Source organism: Callithrix jacchus, chromosome 8 (genome assembly GCF_049354715.1).
Source record: "Callithrix jacchus isolate 240 chromosome 8, calJac240_pri, whole genome shotgun sequence".
Taxonomy (NCBI): domain Eukaryota; kingdom Metazoa; phylum Chordata; class Mammalia; order Primates; family Cebidae; genus Callithrix; species Callithrix jacchus.
In genome coordinates this window covers 111,712,055-111,731,563 of record NC_133509.1, presented here as the reverse complement: position 1 = coordinate 111,731,563, position 19,509 = coordinate 111,712,055, and the positions used below count along the sequence as shown (strand labels likewise).

At 43.5% G+C, this 19,509-nt stretch overlaps 1 protein-coding gene and 1 pseudogene across 6 annotated transcripts in view; both read left to right on the top strand.

Moving 5' to 3' along the window:
• The window catches only part of ANGEL1 (angel homolog 1), a 41,508-nt gene extending 23,298 nt beyond the window's left edge, over positions 1–18,210 (top strand). For 5 of the 6 annotated variants that reach the window (XM_035261125.3, XM_035261124.3, XM_002754145.6 and 2 more), the window contains 5 exons: positions 1,421–1,547; positions 1,851–1,961; positions 13,998–14,067; positions 14,594–14,757; positions 16,074–18,210. In XM_035261125.3, the coding sequence (XP_035117016.1) occupies positions 1,421–1,547; positions 1,851–1,961; positions 13,998–14,067; positions 14,594–14,757; positions 16,074–16,234 (633 nt within the window). In that variant the 3' untranslated portion in view covers positions 16,235–18,210. Of the gene's footprint in view, positions 1–336; positions 452–920; positions 962–1,420; positions 1,548–1,850; positions 1,962–13,997; positions 14,068–14,593; positions 14,758–16,073 lie in introns of all 6 variants that reach the window. The other variant, XM_035261130.3, reaches the window with a different exon arrangement.
• Positions 16,484–18,210, top strand: LOC108593540 (uncharacterized; annotated as a pseudogene).
• Positions 18,211–19,509: the final 1,299 nt, after the last annotated feature.

Below are 19,509 nucleotides of genomic sequence, written 5' to 3'. Positions count from 1 at the left end.
CCTAGAACGGGGAAAAGAAGTTACTGAATGCCTGCCACATGACGGGCACTGTTAGGCATAGTGAATGAGAGCACTTGCTTTGAAGCCAGACAGTCCTGAGTTCAGATCCCTCCTCTGCCACCTTGGGCAAATTACTTAACTTTCCTAAATCCCATTTGCCTCATCTGTACAATGGGACCTGCCTCAGAGGTGTGTTTTTGGGTGGATTTAATAAAATAATGCATGTAAAGTGTTTTCCAGTATCTGGTTCAAAGTCAGTAACTGGTAGTGATTATTAAGATTCTTAATTGTACATGGTATTATTATCCCATTTTATTTATTTATTTTTTGAGACAGAGTTTCGCTCTGTCGCCCAGGCTGGAGTACAGAGGGGCCATCTCAGCTCACTGCAACCTCTGCCCCCCAGGTTCATGCAGTTCTGCCTCAGCTTCCCGAGTAGCTGGGATTACAGGCGTGTGACACCATGCCTGGCTAATTTTTGTATTTGTAGTAGAGACGAGGTTTCACCAAGTTGGTCATGTTGGTCTAGAACTCCTGACCTCAGGTGATTCACCCACCTCAGCCTCCCAGAGTGCTGGGATTATAGGTGTGAGTCACTGCACCTAGCCTATCCCATTTTATAGTAGGAAATATTGAACCCAAGAGGGTTAACTAACTTGCCCAAAGTCACACAGCTCTTAAGTGGCCATTGAATTGCAGATCTGTTTTACTTAAGATGACATATTGAAAATGTCTGCCCTTTTAGGACAGGGGGATTCTATCTATCACTGCTCTATCCTCAGCACCTAGCTAGTGTCTTTTGGCTTTCAAATATTTGTTGTCGTTAAATGGCATGAAGGGACTTTTGCTACACACATTGGAGATGTGCAGATGACTGATGTTGCCGAATGTTTCCCCCACTACGTTTTGTCCGTTCCCAGGCTGCTCATTGGCTTTGACCGAGGATGGTGACGTAGATACGGTAAAGTGCTTTGGTGCTTTCCCATTTGGTTTGACCCTGTGATTTCCCAGTAATAGGTTCAGGATATTAGACCTTGATCCAGAAGATCCAAAGATGAAGATAAAACTTTAACCTTGCAACTTAAAGCCCCTGAGAGTTGATATTCTCTGTGGAGGAAAATTGTGTAGATTTTTCGGAGGTAAAATTTAGGGAACCACGTGTTAATACAATTCAGTTCTCCTTGATTCAGTCTCTTACCCCTCCTCCTGTTTCATGGACATTTCAGTGTTGCCAGTGAAAAAGTAGTGGTTTTAATTAGGTCCTTATTTTTAACCTGCCCCTGAGACTTATATGCTTGCTTATACCCTGTATATAGTGTGTGATTGTGTGTGTGTGTGTATCTGTCCACATGTCCCAAAACATGGACTGTTATTTCCTTTTTCTTGGTTTCCTCATTCCTACCCTGCTCTTTCCTTGCAGGTATCTGGACAGGAAGACTTCTCCTATCAGCTTTACCAGAGGAAGCTGCAGGCCCCACTGTGGCCCAGCTCCCTGGGCATCACTGATTGCTGTCAGTATGTCACCTCCTGTCACCCCAAGAGATCAGGTGAGGACATGTCACATTCTTGGTTGGCTGTGTCTTCATGCCCATTTGGGAGAAAGCTGGTATCTCCTTGACAAGAAAAAGTGTAATCCCTCATTTCTCTTAGCAAGTTCCTCTGTTTTCTCACTGTCCTCCCAGTGGTCCTCTAATAAAATGGACAACTTTAAACCATAGCCATTGAAAAATTTCTTTTTCTTCTGATTCCTTCCTCTGTGTACCTATGCTGGAAGTTGCTTGGTACTAAGGAGGTCTCAACATGCTTCTTTGTCATCTTTCTTTCACTATATGGCTTTTCTTGGTTTGCAGAGAAACGAAAGTATGGCCGAGACTTCCTGCTGCGTTTCCGCTTCTGCAGCATCGCTTGTCAGCGACCAGTAGGACTGGTCCTTATGGAAGGAGTGACAGATACTAAGCCAGGTAATGGGAACTAATCTTGGTTTCTTGGTCTTCTTTCTTCCTCACTCCTGATGTTTGTCAGTTACATGGTTTCCTACTCTAAGTATAATTCTAAGAGATTAGCTCTGGTAATATGTATACTTAGAAGGAAGGTCACTTGAGTTCAGTGGCCATATGTGTGCATGGATGTGCAGTGTGATAAGAGCTCCGGACCAGGAATCAAGACACCTGGGTTCTAACTAGCTTTGAGAGCTTGGTTTGGTAAGCCACTAAACCTTGTTAGGCTTAAGTTGCTGATAACTAGCATGTGTACAGCATATATAGGGGAGAAGTTACACATGATGAGGCTTTGAAAATCATAAGGTGTCAGTGGTTTCCTACTGAGAGCTTTTTGCTTGAATGTAGCATATACTTGAATTGAATGTCAGTATACTTGACATTCTCTGAAACCTTCTGTTTTCTGAAACCTTCTGTTCTCTGAAACCTTCGTTCTCTGAAACCACTTCATAGCAAGAAGGAGAATGGAAAAAAGAAATGTAAACTCCGTTGTAGACAAAACTGGGAGATTTGAAGATATCTGATGCCAGGCACCACAACACAGAAGGAATGCCTGCAAGAAGCACTGGAGATCATGCAGGGGTGCTAGAGAAAGTGTAGAGAGACTTATCTGTGGGGATAGTGGATCTCAGAAAGAACTAGCTGAGTACTTTTTTCCACCTGGAGGCATAAAACCCAAATCTCTTTTTTTTTCCAACAAGAATAGAACGCACAGGTTGTGATAAGAGAGTCTCTGGACCCATTTTGATCCTAAGAGGCAGTGGAGGAGGGACTGATCAAGGAATCAAGCCATATTTCCATTAAGCAATATGTTCAAGTGGTAGAGAGGGTAAATGAGATACGTGTAGAGCCGCATATCTCTTGGCTTGGGAGAAACAGATTAAGAGGATGCCTACATAACCTGTGTCAAAAGGAAAGTTCCTGTTACTTGAAATACCAAGTCCTTCCTTTATGTAAACTTTGTACAAATAGCTGGTACAGAAAAACCTCAACTAATAAAAAGCTGGGTTTGTCAAAAAGGAAGAGCGTGGAATCTGTACTAAAATACTACAAGAAAAAGGGAAGGAACAGAAAAACAAAGGCAGATAAAGAACGTTTAACTTTGGCCTGGCGTGGTGGCCCATGCCTATAATTCAAGCACTTTGGAGGCCAAGGCAGGCTGATCACCTGAGATTGGGAATTCAAGACCAGCCTGACCAACATGGTGAAACCCTGTCTTTAAAAAAAAAAAAAAAAAAGTTTAACTTCAAAGATAAAATAATTGCCATGGAGCTTATGGAAATTACTTTCTCATGAATAAGGGAATTGTCTAATTGCCTTTATAAAATAAGTTCAGGCACGTGGCAAGACATCAGAAGATGAAATGTAAGCTGCAGAGCTCAGAAAAGAAGTGGAATTAAAAAACATTACAAAAAATAAAGGCAAAATTGAATGCAAAACAAGTAGGAATGGATACTGTCAAAAATAAGGTAAGAGACAGGCCAGGAAATCCAAACAAAACAAACAAACAAAAAAACAAAATGAGAAGGAAGTAAAAGGTTAGAAAGGGTTAGAAAGAAAACGACAGTAGTGAAAGATAAAGGAGATTTAACATAGACGTAATTGGAGTTCACAAAGGAGAAAGCCTGTAATACAGAAGAAGTATTTAAAGATGATTATTCAAGAAAGATTTTCCCAAAATGAAAAGATGTGAATTTTCAGATTGAGAAGACGTGTCTCAGTAAAAAATGATATAGGAGCCAGGTACCCTGGCTCATGCCTGTAATCCCAGCATTTTGGGAGACAAAGGCAGAAGGATTGCTGAGCCCAGGAGTTTCAGACTAGCTGGGGCAACAAAGTGAGACACTGTCTCTACAAAAAATAAAAAAATTAGCCAGGCATGGTGGTGTATGTCTGTGGTCCTAGCTACGTGGGAGGCTCAGGTAAGAGGATTGCTTGAGCCTAGGAGGTCAAGGCTGCAGTGAGCCTTGTTTGCACCACTGCATTCCAGCTTGGGTGACAGAGTGAGACTCTGTCTCAAAAAAAAAAAAAAAAAGATGTAGGAGAATTAATACTAAGACATTCTAGTGAGGTTCCTAGAAGTCAAAGATGAAAGAATCTTTTGGGCAATTAAACCAAAAGAACCAAAAGATTGAGCTACTTTGAAGCCTAATGGTAATCAGGTTGACTTCAGACCGTTTTTTTTTTTTTTTTTTTTTTTTGAGACGGAGTTTTGCTCTTGTTACCCAGGCTGGAGTGCAATGGCGTGATCTTGGCTCACTGCAACCTCCGCCTCCTGGGTTCAGGCAGTTCTGCCTCAGCCTCCTGAGTAGCTGGGATTACAGGTAAGTGCCACCATGCCCAGCTAATTTTTTGTATTTTTAGTAGAGACGGGGTTTCACCATGTTACCATGTTGACCAGGATGGTCTTGATCTCTTGACCTCATGATCCCAGACTTTCTTTTTTTAGACAGACTCTTGCTTTGTCACCCAGACTAGAGTGCAGTGGCACAATCTTGGCTCACTGCAATCTCTGCCTCCCAAGTTCAAGTAATTCTCCTGCCTCAGCCTCCCCAATAGATGGGACTCTGGGCATGTGCCATAAGGCACAGCTGATTTTTTTGTATTTTAGTAGAGACAGGGTTTCACCATGTTGGCCAGGCTGGTCTTAACTCCTGACCTCAGGTGATCTGCCCACCTCAGCCTCCCAAAGTGCTAGGATTACAGGTGTGGGCCACCACGCCGGCAGACTTCAGACTTCTTAATATTGACATTCTACTTTTGAAGATAGTGAATTAAGGTTTCTAGGAAAGAAGATATAGTTCAAGAATATTATGCTTAACTAACAACCTTTCTTCAAGAAACTATTAGAGGAGTAACTGAAGGCAACCAAGCAATGGCTGGGAAAACTATAGTGAAAGGCCTGCTGATGAACACTGAATTTATTTTCTTCTGGTAAGAATTTAATTTGAATTGGCTTTTTGTACAGAAGAGCAAACATGTCAGCCCCAGTTTATTTTTAATTGCAAAATTAAAGTATTATTACAGCTATGGCAATAGCAATAGTTTTAACAGTGATGGCCACCCTGTATTGAGTGAACCAGTAAGTACCAGGAACTGGGACAAGTGCTTATGTCAGTCAGGCTCAGGTAGGGGCGTCATAGTTCATTGTTTTAGGATTACAAAAACAGGATCTCACTTAGATAATTTCATATTAAGAATAGGTTATTTAAGGCCGGGTGCGGTGGCTCACGCCTATAATCCCAGCATTTTGGGAGGCCAAGGCTGGTGGATCACGAGGTCAAGAGATCGAGACCGTCCTGGTCAATGTGGTGAAACCCCATCTCTACTAAAAATACAAAAAAAATTAGCTGGGCATGGTGGCACGTGCCTGTAATCCCAGCTACTCAGGAGGCTGAGGCAGGAGAATTGCCTGAACCCAGGAGGCGGAGGTTGCGGTGAGCCGAGATCCCGCCATTGCACTCCAGCCTGGGTAACAAGAGCGAAACTCCGTCTCAAAAAAAAAAAAAAAGGAATAGGTTATTTAGATCAGTGATGTACTTGAATGACACATAAATAGTTTAGTAACAAAATTAAACCAAGAACCTTTAAAATATATACTAACAGTCACTTTGTATGTAGAAAAGACTCATTCTATAGGGCAATATAGCCAGTTCACTGATGGTGCGAAATAATAGTATTTTCAAAATTGAGATTAGATTTGGATAAACACACTTATTCTCTGCATACTCTGAATGTACCCTTCTGTTTGTCCAGTGCTCCTACCCAGGGCTGAATAGGCTCTTGATGAATCTCTTTTAAAGACTCCAAATCTAATTTTTTTTTTCGTGTCATAGTCTCACTGTTTGATCCAGGCTGGAATGTAGTAGCATAGTCGTGGCACATTGTGTAGCCGTGACCTCCTAGGCCCAAGTTATCCTCCCACCTCAGCCTTCCAAGCAGCTTAGACTATAGGCAAATGATACTATGCCCAGCTAATTTTTGTATTTTTTGTAGAGACCGATTTTCACCATGTTGCCCAGGCTGGTCTCGAATTCTTGAGCTTAAGCCATCCCTTCTGCCTTGACCTCTCAAAGTGCTAGGATTATAGGAGTGAGCCATCATGCCCGGCCAACTATCCTTATTTTGAAAGGGCCTTGAATGGAGTGCAAGGATATCTTAGTGTGTGAGTTCATTTTTCTAGAGGATCTGTTTAGATATGTGAACAGTATTTCCAGTTCAATACTAGAGTCATCCAACTCAACTGTGCATTTCAAAACATGACAACTTAACTGTGACACTAGCTTGAATGGGGAGCCTCTGAGTGCAAAGGAAGATTCAGTGCTAGGTAGTGATGATTTTCCCATAAGCTGACATTGCATTGTGCTGGAGCATTCTGCGCCATCCAATGTGTATAATAAAAAACATTGTGATTCTCACTCTTTCCAACTCCCTTTGTTTTGTTTGTTTGTTTTGCTTTTGAGACAGAGTCTTGCTCTGTCTAGAGTGCAGTGGCACAGTCTTGGCTCACTGCAACCTCTGCCTCCTGGGTTCAAGCGATTCTTGTGCCTCAGCCTCCCAAGTAGCTGGGATTACAGGCATGTGACACTGTGCCCAGCTAGTTTTTGTATTTTTAGTAGAAACTGGGTTTCACTATGTTGCTAGGCTGGTCTTAAACTCCTGGCCTCAAGTGATCCACCCACTTCGGCCTCCGAAAGTGCCGGGATTATAGGTGTGAGCCACCAGGCCCAGCCCCTAACTCCCTTCATAATGGAATAATTTGTAAAAAACGTATTTAATTTTTAAGTCTCCCTCATTGTTAACATTCCTATTATGAATGATTTCTCTTTTCCAGTATGGTTCTTAAAGATACTGTCTTAGTTTATTTGGGTTGCTGTAACAATATACCATAAACTGGGTAGGTTTTAAACAATAGAAATTTATTTCTGATGGTTCTAGAGGCCGGGAAGTTGAAGATCAAGGCACTGGCAGAGGCTGGGTATAGTGGTTCACACCTGTAATCCCAGCACTTTAGGAGGCTGAGGTGGGAGGATCACTTGAGGCCAGGAGTTTGAGACCAGCCTGAGCAACATAGCAAGACCCCATCTCTACAGAAAATTCAAAAAGATTAGCTGGGCAGGGTGGCATGCAACTGTAGTCTTAGCTACTCAAGAGGCTGAAGTGGGAGGATCACTTGAGCCCAGAAGTTTGAAGTTACAGTGAGCTATGATTGCCTCACTGCACTCCCGTCTGGGCTACAGAGATCCTGTCTTTAAAAAAAAAAAAAAAGGCACTGGCAGGTTTGGTGTCTGGTGAGGGTCTGCTTCCTGGTTCATGAGCATCATCATCTCAGTGGTGGAAGAAGAAGAGGAGAGGGATCTCTTTTGGGCATCTTTTATAACACTAATCCTATCCATGAGGACCCCATACTTGTGACCTAATTACCTCCCAACCGAAGGTGCCACCTCCTACTATCATCAATTTGGGGGTTAGGATTTCAACCTATGAATTTGGCTGGGGGGACACAAACATTTAAACCATAGCAGAAATTAAAAGGAATTACTGTGTTTTCTTTCTCACAGGCACTGGCATATTACACTGAATCTTGGGGTTTTAAATCTTTTAATAAGAGCAAACCATGTGCACAATTTAGCACATTACAGAAAAAACAATTGCTAATGGGTGATTTTTGTAAACCCCTAGTTAACAAACTGTCCAGGAGGTCACCCAGTCACACAGCAAAGCCTAAGGCTATGTGGTCAGTTTTCTTTTTTTTTTTTTGAGATGGAATCTCACTCTGTCGCCCAGGCTGGAATGCATTGGCATGATCTCGGCTCACTGTCTCCTGCAACCTCTGTCTCCTGAGCTCAAGTGATTCTCCTGCCTCAGCCTCCCAAGTAGCTGGGATTACAGGTGTGTGCCACCATGCCCAGCTAATTTTTTGTAGTCTTAGTAGAGATGGTGTTTCACCATGTTGGCCAGGCTGGTCTTGAATCCTCGCCTAAAGTGATCTGACTGCCTCAGCCTCCCAAAGTGCTAGGATTACAGGTGTGAGCCACTCTGCCCAGGCTGTTTGGTCAGTTTTCTAAGCAGAAAAGTTCTTTTTAGCTTGTTTGTTTTTTAACAAGCCTACAGCTAACATCATAAAAGAGCAGGAAAGTCCTAAATCCAGCTTCTCTACTGGCTGTTGTGTGATACAGCTGAGGATCCTTTCCCGAAGTACTTGCATGCTTGGCTGCTACTGATGCTGCATGGGCCCAGGAAGAGGTTGTAGCTCATGTGACCTGGAGCAGAGTAGGTGGAAGCCTTGAGTCGTGTATAACTGCCAGAGCAGTGCTGTTTTTTCACAGAGCTGCATGGTAAGAATGGTGTCTAGGGAAATCATGTTTAAGATCCTGCAGGTCACTGTGACTTTTTTGTATGTGTGTGGCATATTGTAATGATAAAGGATGTAACTCAGAGATACTAGTGTTAAGAATGTTTATGCTCCAAATAACATTGCATCAACAGTCACAAAGTAAAACCATAGGCTGTAACATGGAGTAACAGACAATAATGGTAGAAGGCTTTTTTTTTTGAGATGGAGTTTTGCTCTTGTTGCCCAGGCTGGAGTGCAATGGCTCGGCTCACTGCAACCTCCGTCTCCTAGGTTCAAATGAGTCTCCTGCCTCAGTCTCCTGAGTAGCTGGGATTACAGGCATGCCTGGCTAATTTTCTATTTTTAGTAGAGATGGGGTTTCTCCATGTTGGTCAGGCTGGTCTCAAACTCCCGACCTCAGGTGATCTGCTCGCCTTGGCAGATCCCAAAGTGCTGAGATTACAGGCGTGAGCCACCGCACCTGGCAAGGTAGAAGCCTTTAATTGATCTTTCTGAGTCTGCAACAGATCAAGTAGATAAAAGATGACTAAGGATATAGAATAAGTAACATGTCAAATGATAAATCTGATTCATACGTATCAACCACCAAACATTGAAAGCAGAGAGGTCATGTTTGCTTTTTAAATATTCCTAGGAAATTCTTAGGAATTCATTGTATATTAGATCACAAAACACATGCAATAAACACATAAGTTAAAATTGAAAAAGAGCTCAGGCCCATAATCCCAGCACTTTGGGAGGCTAAGGTGGGTGGATCATGGGATCAAGAGATTGAGACCATCCTGGCCAACATGATGAAACCCCGTCTCTACTACAAATACAAAAATTAGCCGGGTGTGGTGGCATGCACCTGTAGTTCCAGCTACTCGGAAGACGGAAGCAGAAGAATTGCTTGAACCCAGGAGGTGGAGGTTGCAGTGAGCTGAGATCGTGCACTGCATTCCAGCCTGGTAACAGAGTGAGACTTCATCTCAAAAAAAAAAAAAAAAAAAAGAAAAAGAGGCTAGGCACAGTGGCTCACGCCTGTAAATCCAGAACTTTGAGAGTCTGAGGCAAGTGGTTCACTTGAGTCCTAGATTTTGAAATCAGCCTGCACAATGTGGCAAAACCCTGTCTCTACAAAAAATAGAAAATTTAGTCAGGTATAGTGGCATGTGCCTATACTCCCAGCTTCCCAGAGGCTAAGGTGAAAGGATGGCTTAAGCCTGGGAGGTCAAGGGTACAGTGAGCTGTGACCTGTATTCCAGCCTAAGTGACAGAGTGAGACCCTATCTCCAAAAAAAAAAAAAAGAGAAAAAACACTATGAACTGTACATTTAAAAAACTTTTTGATCAAAGAAGAAAATTTAAATTGAAGTTGGAGAATATCTAGAAAATAATGAGACAATAATTTTGAGTGTTTCAAAAAATTTTTTGTGAAATGGAAGATCAGGAAACAATCCAGCAGCACATTGAAAGTTACCCTTTATCTCAGTGTTGAACTATCCCGATATTTCTAATTAACTCCACTTGGTCACAAAATCTAGCAACACATTGAAAGTTACTCTATATAGGGATAGTTCAACACTGAGATATCTATAAATATATATATATATATGTGAAATCTACTAAAATATATGAAACCTATACCACCCTCTGTATAGATGTTGAAGAGACATCTGTTAACATTTAACATCTATTCTAGATTCTTTTAAAATGAACCCTCTTATAAGAAGAAAATGGATAATTTCTTACACTGTTGAAATATATTTATTTCAGCTTCAAAATCAGCATCTTGATTAAAGAAGGAAGCTCTCATAGCATTCCTGTTAAAGTTAGGAACAAGACAGGGACAAGACCATCATGATTTAACTGTGTTTGGAGATACCAGCCGACAGAATTGGAAGTAGAAAATAGAAATATAGCAAAGTAGAAGTATAAAAATGGAAAGGGGGTAAATTATTACTTGCTGATGATATTGTTATATAACTGGTGATCCAAAAGAATTAACTAAAAACAGCATTAAGCATTAAGATAATTCTGGAAGGTAACTGGGTAAAAATTAATGTGCAGAACTTAGTAGTGTTTCTATATAAAGATACATGTTTATTAAAAGATATAATGAAAACATACACTATGTGTAAGAGCAACAAAAATAGAAATAGGAAGAATGTAAGGCATAAAAAGGGGCATTTCATTTCATCAAGTGTCAAATATATTGGCATGAAGTTATTTGTAACATTCCCTTATCCTTTGAACAGCTTTATCGAGATGAAATTCGTATGTCATAAAATCTACCCATTTAAAGTGTGTAATTTATTGGCTTTTAGTACATTCAGAATTGTGCGACCATCACCATAATCCAATTTCAGAACATTTCCATCACCCACAAAAGAAACTTTACACCCATTAGTCACTTTCCATTCACTTCTCCCCTTGTCAAAAATTAATTGACCATAGATATATGGATTTCTGGACTCTCAATTCTGTTTCCTTCATCTCTGTGTCTGTCCTTAGGCCAGTACCACACTGTCTGATGACTATAGTTTTGTATATAGTAGTTCCCCTTCTCAGTGGTTGTGCCTTCCTTGGTTTCAGTTACCCATGGTCAGCTGAGGTTCAAAAACAGTAAGATACTTTGAGGGAGAGAGAGACCACATTCACATATTTTATTACAATATATTATTATAATTGTTTTATTATTAATCTTTTACTCTGAATAATTTATAAATTCAGCTTTCTTATAGGTATATTTAGGTAAAAACAGTATATTTAGGGTTTGGTACTATCCATGGTTTTAGGTATCCACTGGGGGTCTCAGTATGTATCTGCCATGGATAAGGCAGATTACTATACTTTTGAAATAGGGATGAGTAAGTCCTCTGACTTTGTTGTTTTTAAGATGATTTTTGTGTCTTCTAGGTCTCTTGCATTCCCATATGAAATTTAGGATCGTTGTATCAGTTTCTGTGCCCCCCCTCCCCCACCCCTGGCAAAAAAAAAAAAAACCCCACCAACCAATTGAAATTTTGTTACTTTGCTTTTTCCTTTCATCTCCTCCCCTCCCATCCCCTCCTCCTTCCCCTTCCCCTCCCTTCCTCCTTTGCCTCCCCTCCTCCTTCCCCTTCCCTTTCCCGTCCTCCTTCCCTTCCCCTCCTCCTTCCCTCCCCTTCCCCTCCCCTCCTCCTTCCCCTCCCCTCCTCCTTCCCCTCCCCTCCTCCTTCCCCTCCCCTCCTCCTTCCCTTCCCATCCTCCTTCCCTTCCCCTCCTCCTTCCCCTCCCCTCCTCCTCCCCCTCCCCTCCTCCTCCCCCTCCCCTCCTCCTTCCCCTCTCCTCGTCCTTCCCCTCCCCTCCTTCCCTTCCCCTCCCCTCCTTCCCTTCCCCTACTCCTTCCCTCCCCTCCTCCCCTTCTCCTTCCCCTCTTCCTTCCCCTCCCCTCCTCCTTCCCCTCCCCTCCTTACCTCCCCTCCTCTTTCCCTTCCCCTCCTCCTTCCCCTCCCCTCCTTCCCTCCCCTCTTCCCCTTCCCCTCCCCTCCTCCTTCCCCTCCCCTCCTTTCCCTCCCCTCCTCCTTCCCCTCCCCTCCTCCTTCCCCTTCCCTTTCCCCTCCTCTCCTTCTTCCCCTCCCCTCCTCCTTCCCTTTCCCACCTCATTCTCCTCCCCTCTCCTCTCTCCTTTATTTTCCCTCCTCCCCTCCCCTTTCCCCTCTCCCCTTTTCTTTCCTTCTTTTTTTTCCATGACAGGAACCCACTCTGTCTCCCAGGGAAGTATTGTCATTTTAATAATATTGTCTTATGGCCAATGAAACATGAGCTGGTTTTCCTTATTTAGATCTTTCTTTCCAAGTTTTGTAATTTTTAGTGTGCCTACACTTTTTATTAAATTTTTCCTGATTTTTGTGATGCTATTGTAGATGCAATTGTTTTCTTTATTTCATATTTGGCTTGTTCATTGCTAGTGTATAGAAGTGTTTTGTGCACTGATCTTGTACCTGCAATTTTGCTGAACTAATTTCTTAGTTCTAATAGTTTCTTAGTGGATTTCTTAGGATTTTCCCTATATAAGATCTTGTCATCTTGCAAAGAGAAATAGTATTTCTTTTCCTCCAATCTGGATACCTTTTATTTATTTTTCTTTCATAATTACTCTGACTCAAACTTTTGGTACAATGTCTAATAGAAGTGATGAGAACAGACACCCTTTTCTTGTTCCCAGTCTTAGGGGTAAAGCTTTCAGTTCACCATTAAGTGTGATCCTAGCTGTGAGTTTTTCATAGAGTCTTTTTATCAGGTTGAGAAAGTTTTCTTCATTCCTAGTTTTTTGAGTGTTTTTTAACTCATAAAAGGGTGTTGGATTTTGTCAAATGTTTTTCCTGTGTCTGTTTAGATGATCATTTGGCTTTTTTTTTAAACTTAAGTTTTCTATTGTGCCATATCACATATTTGATTTTCAGTTGTTAAACCATACTTACATTCCTAGGATAAATCATGTATATCATCATTTCATATTTTGCTGGATTTGGTTTACTGATACTTTATTGAGGAATTTTACATCTGTATTCATGAGGGATATTGGTCTGTAGTTTTTGTTATGATAGTTTGTCTAGTTTTCATGTTAGAGTAGTGTCTCATAGAATGAGTTGAGAAGTGTCCCCTCCTTTTTTTTTTTGGAAGCATTTGTGAAGGATTTGTATGAATTCCTCTTTGCTGGAATTCACCAGTGAAGCCATCGAACCTCCTGGAGTTTTCTTTGTGGGATGTTTTAAAATTATAGATTTAATTGCTTTATTTGTTATAGGCCTATTCAGATTTTCTGTTTCTTCTTGAGTTATTTTGCATAGTTGGTGTCTTTCTAGGAATTTTTCCATTTTGTATGTTATCTAATTTGTTGGTGGCTAGTTGTTTATAGCATTCACATATAGTTATTTTTTAGTTCTATATGGTTGGTGATGGGGGCCCCTCTTTCATTTCTACTTTTAGTAATTTGAGTATTCTGTTTTCTTGGTCAGTCTAGCTAAGGGCTTGTCAATGTTGTTGCTGATCTTGTTATCCTGTTAATGTTAGTAGGATCCATTCTAATATCCCTTCTTTCTTTCCTGATACTGGTAATTTGTATCTTCCTTTTTTAACATTTATATGTATGATATGTGTGTGTGTGATGTGTGTTTATACGTATGTGTAATATGTATGTATATATACACATGTATGCATATATACATAGATATACACAATGGATGGTATGTAATAGAAAGTCTTTGAAGGAATATACCAGGAATTTGGTAATATTGGTGGCTTCTGGAGAGGGGAATTGAGTGGTAGAGGAGGGCAAGTGGGAGGGAAACTTCACTGTTATTTTTTGCTACCTTTTGATTTTGTACCATGTGACTGACTACATGACTTCTTTTGTTTTAAATCAAATTAAAACCAAAAGCAAGAAGCTACAGAAGACAGTACCTGTGTTAGAGGCCCTACATCTGGCTCTCTGAAGTTCTTGACTGTGGTTTCTTGTCGTCTTCTCCTCCTCACTGTTTCTCTTTCCCTTTCTCCTCCTGGATCCTTCTGAAGCAGTCCAGTCAAGGATCTGAGAGGGACTTGAGGGTGAAAAATTCTGACCCTGCTTCACTGTCTGTGGATGAGAAAACCTTTTTCTCTCTGGTCCTCTACAGAGCGACCTGCAGGTTGGGCTGAGTCTGTCCTTGAGGAAGACACATCTGAGCTTGAGCCTGCCTTCCCCAGGTAACCATCTCCAGTTCTCTTCAGTTTTCAGTCTAGCTCCTGCCTAGGTGTAAGAGAGAGATTCCCATTGGCTGTCTTGAGGCTGACTTGAGGGAGCACTTTTTGCTAAGGTATTTTCCCCCTAATATCTGCTAAGCTTATAGAGGGTCAGTCATATAGGTATGCAGAAGCCAGTGGTGACCCACCCATGTTCCTGCAGGTGAAAAGGCCATGTACTCTTTCTTCAGAGGGTAAAGCCTTACAGAAGAGCCCTGGGCCCCAGACAGGGGTACACTGGGTATACTTTACCAGGTCACAAGCAGATAGTGGGGGATAAGGAGTGTCAGGGAGTCTCAGTACAAATGTGTGTTTCTAGGCTAATTTTAGCTAAGACTGCTAGCCTCTTCTTAACATGGGAAGGAATTGGCTGAGATCAAGTCTTTGAGATCATCCCTTTAAAAAATCTTCATAAAACCCACAGAGAAAGTGACCTAGGGAAAATTTAATAATTTTTGTTGACTAATATTTTCCCCTCCCTCCCTTTTAGGACTGTAGGTACCATCCAGCACTGCCTCCACCTGACCTCAGTATATACGCACTTCCTGCCCCAGCGTGGCTGCCCAGAGGTCACTACAATGCCGTTGGGTCTTGGAACGACAGTAGATTACATCTTTTTCTCAGCTGAGTCCTATGAGAATGGGAATAGAACTGGTAAGCTTGATGGATCCTGGGTTCCTCTACCCCAAGGTCCCTGGGAACAGTTAATGGTAGGTCAGGCATTTGGTAGCATGTCTTGGGCTGCTGGGATTTAACCAGCAAAGGAGCAGATTTCATACCTCCCCTACACTGATCTTCCTTATCATTCTCCCTGTAGCCTGCTTGCCTGCCTTGTCTCTTTTTACCTTTGCAGCATTAAAGAGAGGAAGGTAGGACAGTCACTCCCAATCCCCATTTTAAAGATAAAAATAGAGATCTAGGAAGTGGTTGGATTTGTTTAATGACAGCCACTGAGTGGGGGACTTAGTTAGGTTAGAGACTTTATTTTCTATTGCCTCTCCCCATACCAGTAGTAGTCACTGTATGACAGCAGTCTCCCAGCCCCATGCCTGTATCGTGTAAAGAATATTTCTTTTTGGCCAGATGTGGTGGTTCACACCAGTAATCCCAGCACTTTGGGAGGCTGAGGTGGGTGGATCACTTGAGTCAGGAGTTTGAGACCAGCCTGGCCAACATGATAAACCCTATCTCTACTAAAAAATACAAAAAACTAGCTGGGTGTGGTGTTGGGTACCTGTAATCCCAGCTACTTGGGAGGCTGAGGCAGGAGAATTGCTTGAACTCAGGAGGTGGAGGTTACAAGTGAGCCGAGATTGTGCCACTGCATTCCAGCCTGGGCAACAGCCTGTTTTTTTCCCAATAGCCTGGGTAAAAAAAAAAAAAAATCAGATTTTATATAGAAAAGCTGGATCTTGGCCGGGTGCAGTGGCTCAAGCCTGTAATCCCAGCACTTTGGGAGGCCGAGGCGGGTGGATCACGAGGTCAAGAGATCGAGACCATCCTGGTCAACATGGTGAAACCCCGTCTCTACTAAAAATATTTTAAAAATTAGCTGGGCATGGTGGCGTGTGCCTGTAATCCCAGCTACTCGGGAGGCTGAGGCAGGAGAATTGCCTGAACCCAGGAGGCGGAGGTTGCGGTGAGCCGAGATCGCGCCATTGCACTCCAGCCTGGGTAACAAGAGCGAAACTCCATCTCAAAAAAAAAAAGAAAAGCTGGATCTCCAAATTCTCTTAGAAAAATCAAAAGATCTTGTAATGCTGGGCTCTCCAGCTTGCCCCAGTCCCCCAGAACTCACCAGTCTTCATTCATTGATGGTATTATGCAATATCTCTGAGAAAATAAGACCTCCCCAGAGGCTGCAGGAGGAGGTGAGGGGTGGAGGGCAGCCACGGGAATGCAGCTTGCAGAAGGACTGTGCAGTGTGGCTGTGGCTGCTTTTACCCATTGGCTTCTGTTTTGTGCCCCAGATCACAGGCTGTATCAAGATGGAACTCTCAAGCTCCTGGGCCGTCTCTCCCTTCTCTCTGAAGAGATTCTCTGGGCTGCCAATGGATTACCTAACCCCTTCTGCTCTTCAGACCACCTCTGCCTGCTAGCCAGCTTCGGGATGGAAGTCACCGCCCCATGATGGGGCTCCCAAGGGAAGAGAGCTTCTCTTCCAGAAGAGCTTACTGGATCAGAGACTGGAAAAATCCCATGCTTCTGGAAACTTAGATCCAAGAAACTTACATCCCCTCCCCTCCCACTCCTTGTTCCCTTTTTTTATAGTTAGATTTTCTCCAGGCCTGGCCATGTTCTCTGCCTGTGGTCCCTGCCTCACCCCAGCCTCTTCCTAATCCTGTGCCACATACTCAGTGGCCCTGGGAGAGGCAGAAGGGGGACTCCCCTTTCCTTCCATGTATCCAGCGCTCCCCCTTGATTTTTAATTACCAGGGTTGTGGGAGTTACTGATCTCGTTGGTTATTTGATTTCAGGCCGTTTCTCTGTGTACCTTCTGACCCGACATTTTCCCTGCCTTCAGGACCTCTGGGCTCTCTTGCCAGGCATGCACATGTGAGATGTGCATATCATGCGTGTGTCCTCTTGGGGTGGGACTGTTCTGCACAGCCATGCCTGCCTCTGACCAGTCCACTTTTCACATGGGTGCTGCAGGCCTAGGGGTAGGTGCAGAGTCTGACCCAAGTACTTGTGTATGATCAGGCAGCAGCAGGGCATGGCCCCATCTCTCCTTTTAGCCTCTGTGTTTCATTACGCATTCATCATGCCAACCAGAGCAGGCCTGGCATCTGGGCTGTGGGAACAAATGGGGCCCACATCCTGGAGTGGCAGATTCAGGGACGTGCTACCTGCCCCAGCGGGCCCTGTGCCTCCAACCCAGAGCTCCCCACAGACCTGGTGCAATTTCTCAATGGCCCATCCCTTTTTCCAGACTTCCCTGGGGAAGGCAGAAGCTTGAACACTTATATGGGGTTCACAGGGCTAGGGTAAGTGGTATGAGGTTTAAAACTATTTAAGGATGAGGAGGACAAAGAGCCTTCAGGAAAACTCTTGTTTCACTGAACCCTGCAGCCTGCAGAACTAGGGCAAGGGTAGGAGTTCCAGTAGGGGAAAGAGCAGGTAGACTCTGCAGCTGCCCCAGCTGGGACTCACACCTAAGCTGATTCTCTTTCCTCTGCACTCCTAAGAAGCAATTTTCTGTTCCTCTCCTCCCACCACCGTTTACTTTCTGCTGCCTCCCTTCTCCCACTTCCGTTCCATTTTCTTTCTAGAAAACCCTGGTATTTAGCTCAGACCAAATTGCCTCAGCAGAAAGGTGGCCTTGGACAAAACTGGTCCAAGAATTTGGAGTGGCAGTGCTTGTGGATTGGCTCTGTCCAGCAAGGCCTCAGCTGCTTATGCCTCTGCTTTCCCTCCCCTAATACAGGGGTACCCTGGCTTATTCAGGGGACTCCTTAGTCCACACCGTGTCACCTGCATCCCTTAATCTTTCATTTTTGGGGTGTGGCCTTGGGAGATCCTGGGCCGGCCCCTCCATAGATCTCCCTAAGTCAGAGTAGTTGCTGGCCCTGGTAGATTTGACTTGCTCTTGCTCCCCTCGACCTCCAGAGTGGGACTGAAGACAGCGGCCAAGAGACTTGAGTTCAGGACAGTGAGCCAGAGGTTAAGGTTCTTTCCTTTTTTTTGAAAGCCAAAGACCCAGTTTGAATTGTGCTGCTGCATTCATGGTTAGAAGCTTTCCATGCCTAGGTTCTACGGAATTTATTTTCTATGTGTGTATATTTTTAAACTTTGTTTCCTGGGTACTGGGCATGTGCCTGTCTGAGCCCCAGGTCTGTCCAAACCCCACCATTCATTCTGTCCGTCCTCTGGACACTGCCTAAAAGAGTCTCAAGACAGTGCCCTATGGGGTCCTAGGACTAGGGCCCATCACTGTTCTCTTCTGCCGAAAAATGCAGGTTTAAAACAGCTAATGAGGGCAGAGGGCAGGTGCTTGATAGATTATCTTTTCCTTGCTTTTTTGTTTCTGTTTTGAAAATGAAATGGGGTTTTAAATGGTTATTTAAATTCTTTTTCCAAATAAAGGTTTACCTTTTTTTCCCCCTACTGTTGGTCATTGTTTTTAGGATGCTGAGGGGATTAGGCCCTTAAGAGAGGGCCTGAAGAATGAAGTGGGCAGAGTGGAAGAGACCGAGAAGCTTTTGGCCTTGGGGTAGCATCTCAAGACATAAATCTAGATTGTGAAATGTGTTGTAAGATCTCCCTCTATTCGCTGAGGTAAATTCCCACTGCTCTGAAGCCTGGGAGGAACAGGGCTTGAGTGAAGCCTCCTGCCCTGACACTGCTGGGTATAGCTTTCTTCTGTCCTTGCCAAGTGAGAGGATGACCCTTTGGACTGCTTTTCATTCTTCCTCCATCTGCCCTCCCCCCCCCACGCCTCCCCTAGCATCTGTTGTGCTTCAGGAGGGTCTGTAAAGTGGGGTAAGGTGTGTGTTTTCCTGGTTAAAGCTATGGCAGCTGCATGAGGCATGATGCGGGTGGCACATGCTTCTTGCTGAGCATCTATTTCTGATTTCTTTTGCATTCTGGAGCCAGGGCTGAGCAGTGGGCCATCTGTTGCTGGAAAAATGTCTCTTCCTTCCCAGGCCTAACTCTGCTGGTGCTTTTTTCCTCCAGCCTCCCTATGCAGTAAGCCCAGCCAAGCCCACATGCCCACTGGGAGCCCTGAAACCAGGTCTGGTTCTCTCTCTCACCTGAACAGATTCCCAGACCCCACACCAAGTCTCTGAATTAGTCTCTGAGAATCTGATACAGTAAAAAGATAGCTAGGGATTAGAAATGTCATTTGTCCTCTTGGCCTGTTTGGATGGCGACTGCAGGTAAGTTACTTGGCCTTTCTAATTCAGTTCACATTCTGAAAGGTGAAATAGAAATTAATAATGACTTCTACTTGTGAAGAATTTTCAGATCTGAAATTTGTTTGGGCTTTGGCAAGAAAAAGATCCTAAGAATTCCAGAGAATTATTGGTAGGAGTTGGGAGTAGTTACTCCAGCCAGGCTGGACAATTGGGCCTTTCGGCTATTTGAAAGCCCTAAGCTTTGAGGTGGATCCCCAAGATCCCCTTTCTGGCAGGGAAGATTCCTCCTAGATGCCTCAGTCAGTTAGCATCTAAACAGCACTTCTGTTAAGTTTATGCAAGACCTCCACGTCTGCTAGCGAAGACAGTAGCACTGTATGGTGGCAGTTCAGGTGGTGTTCAGATTCTACCTTTACATCTGAGGAAGCAGGAATCCCAGAGATAGAGATGGAGAATCTCCTTGCTTACTTTCTTACCACCCCAAGCTTCTCACAAGTCTTTCCAGGATTAGGTGAGACAGGTTATCTTGAAAGGCAGACACTGGTGG